This window comes from Atta colombica, unplaced genomic scaffold (genome assembly GCF_001594045.1).
Source record: "Atta colombica isolate Treedump-2 unplaced genomic scaffold, Acol1.0 scaffold27, whole genome shotgun sequence".
NCBI lineage: Eukaryota > Metazoa > Arthropoda > Insecta > Hymenoptera > Formicidae > Atta > Atta colombica.
Genome location: NW_017259370.1, coordinates 3,384,671 through 3,397,504, shown reverse-complemented (window position 1 = coordinate 3,397,504; position 12,834 = coordinate 3,384,671). Strand labels below are relative to the sequence as shown.

The window sequence follows — 12,834 nt, the reverse complement described above, 5'->3', positions numbered from 1 at the left end:
ATAACCGCAACACTGACTATACATGAGGCTTATCTAGATTCTTCCAGCACGCTAAATCCTTCCATTAAAAGGAACGAGATTTAACGCCTTAGAGATGTCCAAAACGGTTGTTATTAAGGACTCTTTCAGCATGCTGAGAATTCTTCTTTTGTAAAGAAAGAGATTTAACAGTTATTGTGAATATTATCTCCCTTCTATTATGATTGTGAAAATTATTCCCGCCAGTAGAGAAATACATTTCAAAAAATAACTCGAATTTTTTCTGTGTTGATCTTAAGTTCATTTGAAATGAATTTCTCTTGGTAAATTTCAATCATAATATCAATATATTATGATAATATTAGTTTCTTATAATATTAGTTAACTGTTATTGAGAATTAATCATGTAACGGTCATTAAATTAATAAAGAGTCCAATTTTCATATTAAATTGATCTTGAATGGAGAGTCCAATTAATTAATTTTAATCAATTTCAAATTGACAGCGTTATCACTATTTCATCATTGCTCTTGCTGTATTTTATTCATGTATACTTGACGGTAACCCAGATTGCGCGAAACTTTGTTCGCAGCGTGTATCAGGTCACCGAAGTGTTACTGTGTCTTTTTTAATCACCGTGCGTGTGTCAGTCGAGACACACGACTTGCACCTTGTTTTAGTAGCGCGAAAATGGATGATTTCCGCTGGGAAAACCGTGCAATAAGAGTGATACGGGCAACAACAGCGAAACACTGAGGAAACCTAACGAAGAAGTTAATAGTCTATTATGAAGCACGCGACACAGCCGTGAACATTTGAGGCTTAAGCGGATTTAGCGTGGAAATTCTTAAAGATAGAGTCTGCGACAATATACAGGGTGATCGAAACAAAATGTAATCCATGTTTTACAAAAGTTTAAATATTATGACAAAAGAAGTATATCATTCCTAAAACTCAGCTCTTCAATATCCTTAGTTCGAACTCCAACACTTGCATAAGTAAAAGATTTAAAGTAACCATAAATTAATAAAATCTGTATTTAAATATGATCTGCGTTTTGACTACCCTATATAGAAGCGTCAGGTGAAACATTGAGAGAATTCTGTTTGCCTTTTTAGTCCGCTCGGCATTTACATAGATGCCAGCGCGTGAAAAATACAGCTGCGAATACATTTTCACACTTCCTTGTCCATATCGTACTTTCCATTCCGTTGTTACAGATCCGATTCATATCAGACTTTTAGATTGGGATGAATTTAAATTACTATTCATTGTCGTCCCAATATTTGAACAGTTAAAACGGGTTGCATTTGTCATAATCTGTTACATTAGTCTACATAAATGAAACATTACCTACATCAATATTTAATTAATTGTATTTTATTATCTCTCGATTATTTAACATTCGTTATAATATAATATTCGCAGATACATAGAAATGTAAGATGTCGTATTATCTGTCTACTATTTTCGTCCATTAATTGTTGATATAAATGCCGCTTACATACTATTGATCGTCTGCAAAAACTCGATCGCTCGTCTCGCAATGGTACATTCTCATCGCGTCTTAACTTGTCAGCTTGTTTTACTATTCCCCGACGTTCCATTTAAAGTGGAAATGTCCAGCTAAAGGTTAGATGTTACGAGACAATAAAGGTTACTGCATTTTCTACCGATGATGTCTAGAGCATACATTATACATGTATCTTGCGATATCTGCAACTATTAACAACATTCATTCGCTTAATTCGAAATTCCGGGCCGAAAAATTTAGCTGTACGTGACTCGATTATTTTCCGTAACGAGAAATTTTACGGGAAGATATTTACTTGCTTCTTGATATATTTATCGTATCCACACCCGAACTTTTTATCTCCTCGAGAGAAAGATAAATATATATTGTAAAGATAGATCGTATCATATATAGGAAGCAGAAACGCGGCTTATATAAACAGTACGTAGAAAATGCGTCATTTTCTATTATTGCAAATGTTATATAAATAAATAATACAAATTTTTAAATGCTGTAGTATGTAGACATAATATGTATGAAGGATTAATAGAAAGTAAGATTAATTGAAATTATATCATATTTTCAATTTGTGTAATAATATGACAAGTATGATGCGTTAATAATAATATCATTATATATATGAATTAAATTTAACATTTGACTTGGCACGTGCGAAATCATCTTGCGTATTGTACGCAGTTAATTAGCTGACAAATGTCAGCGGTTGGTTGTCGCCAACATAGTTAATGCATACCGCATGTATCACACGTGCGTATTCGGTATATGGGTTATAGGGTGTGGCGACAGCCACCCCTCTTGTGGGACCGACAGGATGAATTTTTACCTATATACGCGCCTTTGACTTTTCGCGCGGGACGATGATAGTCAGATTAAATTACAACAGTGCGTTGTAACGGGTATTCGTGTCGAGGAGGCGAGTCTCGATTACATTATCGCGCGGTACCATTACATCGCGTTAATAATACCGTATTCATTATAAGCGATGCGACGCAAACAATGCTCACTGGAGTCACGTAATCGCCGTTATGGTACCAGGCATGTTTTCATAAAGCAGCCGTTATTTTCCGGAAAATGTTCTATTCGGTGCACGACTTCTGATAGCAGTTGTGTGTGTTAACGATCCCATAAAATATTTTTAATTTTTACCGAGGCGATCGCATCGTTTTTTCACGATTACGCGAATGAGAACGATATCGTAAAGTTGTAGCGTGTCTGTAACACGTGTTGAACGTTCACGATGCGCTCATGTCATGCCGCGATGTCGACACAAAAGAACAAGTTGGCTATACGATAATTACTGTCGTCGAGAATATTGAGTTCAATCTCTTGATGCACTTTAGAGATCAGAAGTTCGTATAAAAGTTACAGCGTGTAACTTCGTTATCGCAGATAAAATTTATGACATATCGACTTACTGATGTTTCCTATTATTCTACATTTATCTGATTATACTACACGAATAATATACATGCCTTACACGTTAGGGTTAAGTGGATAAATGAAGTAGTGCGATAATTACATTGATAATTTTAATTTAATATCCTTTCTAGTTATTATATTATACATATGCATGTTTGCCATTTTTATTATAATTATTAATTTTGTTGTTTCCGATTCGGTTGTAGTATGTGCAATTACTACATTCTGTTGAATAGCAGAGCACTAAAGTCAGAAGTTTATTGTGTAATTATGATATACAAGATTACCGCGTAACCGCCAAATTGTACGAGACATATATAACGATTGAGCGTAAAGCTTGTTACTAGCGCTATTGTGTTGAATATGTCTCCTGTCTTCGCTCGTTTCGCGAAGCTTTATTAAATTAATGAACGTGTTGTCTTTGTGTCACTGCGGCACTACGGTGTACATTAATATTCTTCGGATGTACGATATGGCATGCTTTGAGAAACGACGCGTTAGTGAAAGAGATAGAAATCGATATTCTAGTCGCTGCAACGCGAAGGATGTTTCAATTTTATAAGCATAGTATATCACATACGAGAGATAAGCCCTCGCGATTAATGGATATATGTGGTCGCGAGTGGCACATTTTTATGTTTCGTGAAATGTCACGGTAAGGCCAAGGTGCGCGATGGAATCTTCTTCGGAACTCTTCGTGTTTTTAGCTGTTTTATACCACGATCAATTTTACAAGTACTCTATATCTTGTGTCTACAGTTGTACGTATATACGATTAAAGTAGATTGTCGTTGTTCGATTCGGAGTACTGTTAAAAATATGATAATAATCCTGCAGAGCTTGATGCGAGTTTGATGAGGAAAGATTAGAAATACGCGGAAAAGCATAGGATGTTGTTGAGGTTAAGGTCAGGCATTTGCATGCTTCGAAACAATGGTTCGAGCTTTATTTTCTGTTACGCCTGTATGAAATACGTGCGTGTGTATATGTGTGTTTGTGCATAATGCAAGCAGGATATATTGGTCGATATACAATATATATCCGTATTGTGTGTGCAGCGATAATAATAGTCGTGAAACAATTATTTGGTTTACCTAAATTTTTAAAATTATTAGTTCTTCCTCTAATACTTTAACTCGGGTTATTTTTTAATCTGTATTATTAAATTATCTATTGAATTTACAAAATATAGTTTAAACATATAACAGTAATGTATAATATATGATGAATTGATGATAAACAAATGATTTAGAAATTTTACAAAATTAAAAAAAATATTTTTAATGATTTTATTTAATTTGCGTTTAAAATAATATTATCTGCTTTAAATTTTTAATTTAAGATCTTGTTACTGACCCTGTTGTTTTTTTAACATTTTCACGATGTAATGATATTGCTAAATTTTTAATTTTTGATAAAATGATAAACTTGTCTGACTTCGTTATAAGACTTCGTCTGTCTAATTAAATCTTCGTTAATCTTTTTTCTATAAAAAAAAAAAAAAACGGTGATATCTCTGAATAATTTTGAAACAGTAAAATAAAAGCTATAATATCATAAAAGATATTTCTGGAAATACATTCGTGATGTGAATAATCCTAGCCTACTTTTGCTCGAAAGTGTAATTTGCTAGACATTTTCTCAACATTTGTTTCGTAAGGTTATTAATTTGATTAAATCTCACACACACATCGGAATTCTAATTTTTACTTAACGCATGATTAAATTACCACGCAGCATTTTCGCATTATTTAATGCGCGTTAGTTGTTTGCGTGCTTTGCAAAACACAATTCGTGAAAATGAATAATCATGTCCATTAACAACACATGTACTTGATGTGTACTTTGTGACAATTTATCTGCGATAATGGAGCATGTTAAAATACACTGAATTTTGCGGAGAGAAAAGGTACGATTTAGAACACTCCGTATATATTTGATACTCTGATGTACCTTCTTGTAGGGTTTGAATCCTTTCTAGCTGTTTCTGGCCATTAGTTCTTCACTGGGAGGGAACAGTTGTTAGACAATGATTCATAGAAAGCACTCGAGAATAGTTGAGACAATAAAATAACGTGTAGTTTCCAGGAAATTTCATACTTCCAAATTTATTATTTACTTGTTTCATTCATCCTTAAAAATGCAAGCAATCAATATAGGAAACATCCTACCAATCAAACTCGCTTGATGGAAATCGATCAAATTATAATTGAAATTTGTAATTTAGGATTAATTGAACTATATAATCTTGAGATATATAATTTAGATCTGCAGAAATCGAATTAAAAGAAAGAAAGAATTGAGTTGAACTGTAATAATTTTAAAAATTATATCTTTATTTTTCTGTAAATTTTATTATTTTCGGTATAAATTTGTTAAGATTAAATCTTGAAATATCTTCAAATTCAATTTCAAAGTATCTTTTTACCTGTAGTTTCCATTAAGCAAACTTGATCGTAGCAATACCTTCTTACACCGACTAATGGCGGGTGCTGGAAATCGATTCTTACGTGCGCATAATGCACACGCGCCCTTTGATTAGGTTGCAACGAGGGTGAGGGCTGCTTTTAGGACTCGTCTTGATTAACGATTTCGATGCAGCACGCGATATTTGATTTTCCTATTTTTCAATTGTTTCCGTAGTTGTGACGTGCATTAATTTCCAATTGTTATCAAAATTGAGAGGAATTTGCAATTCAAAATTTCGATGTAGATATCAATAATATTACTTACAAAATAGCTTCTGTAAAAAACTGCGAGAGAAAGATTTTATTTTTATACATTTCATTCACTAAGAAAAATGGTCTGATTGGATTAAATAATTTTGGTAGAAAATGAACGAATCAGAATTCTGATTATTTCAACTGGAATAAATTTAACAAGAAAATTCCATTTTCAATAGAAATCTTTTTCAGTGTTAATTTGTTTTTTTAGTTTTACGTAAGCAGCTCATTATCTTACAGCTATGAGTCTAGTTAAATGATGAAATAATTTTAACAAATTCTCCCACTCTTTAGAAAGTTAATTCGAAAGAGTAAAAACAGTTTTCTTTTTGACCCTAGTATTTGGTAACTGTAATGCCACTGCGAAATGTATTACGCGAACGGAGTCCGTAACTTTGTGGCGAGAAGATTCGTGCCAGACGTTTTGCACCGCTGCATGTTCTGCCGAGTCATTAATAGGAAGTCTCGCCGGTCTCATTACTATTCATGATATAGGATGACTTGACGCGTAAATGTAAAGCATCGGTCTCACAATAATAATGAACCATCAAATTTTTTCCATTGCTCTCGAGTCATTCAATTACCTATTTCGGAAAATAGTTTATCGCTACATTTAGCACATTCGGTCATTGAATTATTATTCATGTGGGAAACTATCATTAAGTATTTTAATTACCTCAAACATGTTACTGTAAATCATATTGAAATTATTTAAATAATAGTAAATATTTATTTAATACAGAGACAAATTATATCTCTTTCTATGCATTACAATTTATAACGCGCAATTTAATTTTAATTAAACATTCCCGCTGATATTATTTTCTCAAAAAAATTGCGGATATATTTTCCAAAATGACATTTAACGATTCACACTTGCATTGCCTTGGACTCAACGTGTCGTTTTTATTCTATAATCGCCCACCGCCACATGTGATAGCGTTCATTAATTACTCGCATAAATACCGACGCGCGCGTAGGCGTCGTTTGCGTCGGATTAATATTCATACGCGACGCTTCATCGTCGACACTACATAGTTTCGATTATCGATTCCTTAAGATCAACTTAGTAGCGATGCGACATCGCGAATACTATAGTTCGTCCCGCAAATAAAAGAGCATTATTGCAGTGAGATGATAAATGTTGGTCGTGAATGACGCGCGTTTCGAAAGGTTTCACGTCGTGCGCGACGATTTGTACTTATCGAACTTTCACGCGAGGTTTTATCGATAGTATCATGAAGGGTCCCTTTCAGGATCCCGTCAACAGTGGACGCTATTGTGTGACGGGACCGTGTGGCTACGATCTAGCGTTCTAGTTTCGTGCGAATATATAATAGTCGCGTGCGTCACGTTCCTTGAAAATTCGGAGAAACCCAGGAACGTTGAAGAATATCGCATGAAATTGCGCTGGTCTCTATTTTTTCCGAAAGACGTGCGAAATGTTAATATCGTCTTTCACGAACACGACACGTTATCCCTTCGCGATAACTTATCTCAACCAAACTTTGCTGTGCCTATCTTTTTGCGTCGGAAACTGTATACTTATCCGCTTGTCCATATTTCGTGGTCCCCGTATCATATCGTGCTAAGGTTTTATATTTCTCACTTGTGTACGTCGAGTGCTACATATTTTACAGTTTTCTCGTAGCAGTTCACTCGTTACTTCAGCATTCTGTTACTTCGCCTCACTACTTGGCGTTAAAAAATGCACACCTCTTCACCTATGTATCTTGCAGAACATCATTAGCCTTCGCACATTTAGCTTCCTGTCGTCCAGCACATTTCGATCGCGTGTGTTCACGTTGCTAAATTACACGTTCGCATGAGTCTTGCTAATCTTATAATTAATTTCCTAAAATGTGGTGTCTCGTTGAGAATTCTGACTCGTCGCCTCATAACTTTCATTACTTTAGGACGTCTGTTATATATATCTTGGACAAAAATAATGGCGATCGTTGGTTAAAAGAAGCAACTATAGTTTCGCGATGATGACCTCGATGGCGATCGCGGAAACGCAGCCAAGGTTGCAGCTTGCCATTGAATGGCACATTCAATGTCAATGAAGCCCATGACGCGACTTTCTTCAACGAAATCGATGCCGAATTTCGCTGCCTGGTCGGACGGCGAACGCGATAGCGTGACGCGAGCAATAAACCGGCGCAGACCTTGCCATACCAGAGTTCTGCACAGCGTCGTGGGCTGCGTGGGGTGGGACCAACCCCGTCGCGTTTACCCTCGTCGTATATATATCTTCCTCCCTCTACGTTAATGCGTCAGGGACCAGGGCAAGAAAAGAAGCAAAAAGCTACATCTGCGGGAAACCGTCGATACCAAATATCATCAGATACCCTTGATGTAGTGCGATAGTATCAAATGCTGTCTGCATCTACGCAGCTTTGGTATCTCGAAAATTGAATTTGATTCAAAAAAAAGGTCCCCTTTCAACTTGCGTTGTGCGCAATCGAGGTTTTATTGCTGTACTTTTATTGTCTACGTACAATGCAGTTAATGAACAATGGGAAAATGTTTAATTACTTTGAACTTTAAACTATAACGTCAATTGCCCGAACAATATTTGCGATTGTAAAGGTTCAGTTGACTTTTGAGATACGGTAATTAGAGCCCTTTCCCATATCTTAAGCAAATTTTATTATTTTAATGAAGATATAATTTTCAAAAATAATGGAAAGTTAAAAAAGTTAGTAAAATTATTTGATCTTTATTTAAAAAAATCTCATATTTAAATACAAATCCCGTTTAAAAAAAAAGTTTAAGAGATATTTGATGTTTGATTTTCTAGGTGTCTAAAATACGTGTTACAAGGATATGAAGATATTTTCTTATAACACATATCTTGGATATCTAGAAAAACATCAAGTCTATCATTTCTTTTTGGGATTATGCCAAGGCTACATTTGAAAAATGATTATTCTTTAAAGATTATAATTGTAATACTGAGAAGGTCATACTGAGAATTGCAGTATCGGTCTGAATTGTTGGCAAAAAATACGTATGCGAGAGGCCTGGATCGATTCTCGCAGTTCGTCAGAACTATGCACGTGAAAATACGCGGTTGGCACGCGACACCGCACGATCGTTGCATGATGAAACGCGAATGTCAACTTTTGCGTAGTATTGTTATGAAATCGTTCAAAGAGGTATGCTGTTCGCGACTTTTGCCCTGGTGTCCTGAGGCTCAATCTAGAATCGCCGCCGGCACTTCACAATGGCACTTCAACAGACTTTATGAAGTGGCACTCTTTTTTATATCAAACATTAAACTGCACGAAAGAAATGGCAGAAAGAAATTTTTATCATACTGCTTTTGATGTCATTATAAAAAAGAAATATTTAGACATATTCCATTAATGGATATAATGCTAATATTAACCTACAGGACGGGAAAGCCAGTAAGTGGCGCTGGAACAATGTTATATTCTGAGGCAAGGAATACAGTAAAATAATGAATTATAACAAATTTTATTTTAAAAAAGAGCTGTAAGATTTAAAAAATAAACCTTCATTCTCTAAAGATTAATGAAATATAAAGTAATTAGCAATTTATATGTGTAAGTAATTTATAGGCATAGAAGAATTATCGTAATACTTTGAAATCTTTTATATCAATATTATACAAAAATGCATAAAAACTCTGAACTAATAATATTTAATTTAATTCATTAAATTAAACTTTGTAGTTTTTTTTGAAGAAAAGAAAATTTCTTATTTTTTAACTAGTTCTTATTTTCTAAGATTCGAACAGAGTAGATTTCAGATATCGTGCCTGATGTGACTTATAACATTTGAAGGGCGAAATGACCCTGCACCTGGAGCTGCGTTCTGCGAACGCGTTATCGTCAGCCCCTATCAATGCACCCTTGCCCGAGACCCTTTTTCGCGCTCGTGCGGCTCTGTACACGAAATCGATAGTCCCGCAGGCGTGCGTGAGAAGTCCAGCAAAGACTGACGGACGGGGCCTGTCTGTAACTTGTGGTGTTTATGAGCACCTACCGCCTCTTGCGCGTTAACGAAACTCACATTGTCTCATGACATGCTGCGCTTCCTGGGAATTATATACAATGCTATATATCCCGTAAAGCGTACGGCGTAAGAATTGAATTAGAGCAAAGCCTGTTTCCGGTGTTGTGAAGAGGTGCAATTTAACGGCGACTTGTTAAGCTTACAACTAAAATGCGAGCTTGGGTTTACGCATTGTTGAAAATGTCAGTGTAATATTATCTTCTTGTATAGTTTATGCTTTGTAATTACGATATTATATCTATAACTATCACATCACACGGTATCGCAATTTTATATTATTATAATTACAGTTTGTAATGGTAATATTATAATTATAATATTATCAGATTGATCAGATATGAAGTCACAATGGGATTGTGGAAAAAACCTTTCGCTTTCACTGACGTTTATCAACGGCATAAGCCGGGAATAATTGGATGAGTGCGGCAGCATTGATGCATTAGGAAAACGTGGTGCATCTGCCACACGGAAAATTACGCTCCTAGTGCAAAAGTTAATCTTATACCCTCAATTCCCGCTCTCCAATTAGGAATTGGTCTAATATAAAATGATGTTAAGTCAACTTAGTTGTTAACATTATCTAAAGCTTTCCTTTATACAACATAATTGCCCTTAACCCCTCAAAATTCTCATTATCGATAATATTCTTCTGAAACCGCGATATTATTATTCAGAGATATTATTATTCTGTAAAATTAAAATTGTTATTTGTACCTAAATTTGTACCTAAATTTTACCTAAATTTAAAATTAAAAATACTTTTCTCATTATATTTTTCTCGCGTTTATTGTCGATGGAATGTTGGACGTTTCTATAAAAGAATTCATAACGCGGAAAGTTGTGGTATATATCCGTTAACATTTATTAGCTTTGGTGTATCCATTAATATTGGTTGTATCTAACGAGATTCGATAACGGCACGTCTGCTTATTATTTTTGATGCGTCAGCCGTTTCAGCCAACAAATATTACGTGACAGCATTTTGGCATAGAATTGCATATAAGATATTGACATTTTAGCATACAATGGCGCGAGTTAATTAATTAATCATGGATCTAGTGCGCGACTTAAAGATTCGGTTCCAACATTGTATAAAAGATCATTTGTATTCTATCGTCTGTTGTTGTTTTAAAAATTATATTATTACGCTACGTTACAGTATCTAACTAGAAAAGATATCAATAAATACAAGGCAATCAACAGTCTGGTCAACTTTTTCGTTACATTGGATTTATTGGTTATGATATTAAACCATAAATTACGAATGTATTTTATACTATTTTTGATGCTTTTATAAATTGCACACGAAAATGATTTTTCGAAAAGTTTGTTATCTTTAATAATATGTATAATGACAATATGAGCCAACACAAGGTATTAGTATTTGTTATCTTTTGTTATTTGATCAATTATAAATTGTTTTTCAAACAAAAGGTTCTCTAAAATAGATAAATAATTATTAAAGGCCACATAGTTAAAATTAAAAGACTTTCGCATGGATATAAAATAATTTTAAAACTTTCTTGCATTGTGATCTGAACTTATTATGGCGAAATTATTTCAATTTGTCACAATGAAAGATGATGTTTGCGTTATAAGACGTACAGATGAAATCTATCTTAATGTTTACAAAATTCTTTTGGACGTACCTGAGACCACTGATATCTTTATCATCATCAAGGAGGATAACAGCAAAGTCACGAACTGCAATCCAGGTCTCTGCATGATGGATGACACACGTCTGTCGTTCGATCAATTGCAAAAGATCACTTTGACATCGTAGTCACTACAACTTGAATTGCACTGATTCGGCGAAGTTATTCTCTCGCCAAAATGCACCGCGTTTTATTACATCCGTCTTCCTGTAAAAGAATATTAAATTATAGTTGACGAACGAAGTTCGTAAATAATTGTTTCGTTGCGAAATATGATACATAAATTCGCGAAAAAGAATAGAATTGGTGAGATTGATTTTTGCAAAGATTGAGTGAAACTTTTTCTGCGCAGAGCTATGCAGAGTGCCCTGCCAAGGAATGTCAATATTTTGGGAGATAATAATGGCGGTCGTTTTAGAAATAAAAGAGATTACATAAATCCAAGCGCTACTGTAAATATATAAATTGTGGATTAAAGAGAAAATAAAGCGTTATTGCTTTATTTTCTCTTTAATCCACAATTACGTAAAAACTTATTATACATCACATATGTCTCAAATCTCGAACATTGTCGGTTATTTCCGTTCCATTTTAAATTAATGTACAATATAAAGTTTGTACAATATAAAGTTTCTATTTATTTATTTATAAATAAATAAATACTTGTATCTTTAGTCTAAGTGACCGGTACTATCAGAGTTCAAAATAAAATTTTTTTATGATATATCCCATAAATATATTTGCGCGTTTATAAAAATGGACGCTACCACAATGCTTTTTTGTATCAAAATCAAAGGAAAAGTCTTAATGATACCTGATAAAAATAACGTCGATTATCATTAAGCAATCATACCTTTTCGCGAAGCCCGCTATACTTCCGGCCGTGACCGTGTGACAATCGAAGCAATATGAATCGGCACCGATCTCGGAAGATTGAGATGATTTTTTACTGCGTCAAATCGGTTTCTCATTTTTCAATGTCGTGTTTTGACGGTTTTCGTTGGAGACGTAAATATCGTAAGGAAAAGAGGCAGTATCCAGACGTCGCGACGTTACGGCGTTGCGGCCAATACTAAAACGACGTCGGGACACCCGCCGTTATCAGACACACAATTTTCCACGCGTGCGCACGCGCCCCCGAAGAACCCAGGGGGCTGCTGAAGCGGTGCGGAGTGACGTGATGCGACAATGCCGAGGGAATCACCTATGGCCGCACTGGGAATAGGTGCGACTCTTTTGCTCGTCGTTCACAGGTTCAGGACTACACTCGTATTTCGATTATTACCATCTCGGTTCGCAGTAACGATTTCGAGGGACGGCGATTTTACGAAGTGCGAGTACATTTGAGTAGCTTTGATTTGAAATAGAAATAGTCTGATGTGTAGCAAAAATATTTTAAGAAATTAAAAAAACATTTGATGATCGATAAACAAAATTAAATAATTGAAATAATAAATTTATTAAATAAAAATTTATTAAA

General features: G+C 34.7%; 1 protein-coding gene across 1 annotated transcript in view; it reads right to left on the bottom strand.

The window, feature by feature from the left end:
• The window catches only part of LOC108689536 (proto-oncogene tyrosine-protein kinase receptor Ret), a 58,776-nt gene extending 46,365 nt beyond the window's left edge, over window positions 1-12,411 (bottom strand). The window contains exons 1-2 of the mRNA XM_018196329.1: window positions 12,208-12,411; window positions 11,349-11,561 (exon numbers count right to left, since the gene is read on the bottom strand). Of these exons, the coding sequence (XP_018051818.1) occupies window positions 11,349-11,424 (76 nt within the window). The 5' untranslated portion in view covers window positions 11,425-11,561; window positions 12,208-12,411. The remainder of the gene's footprint in view (window positions 1-11,348; window positions 11,562-12,207) is intronic.
• Window positions 12,412-12,834: the final 423 nt, after the last annotated feature.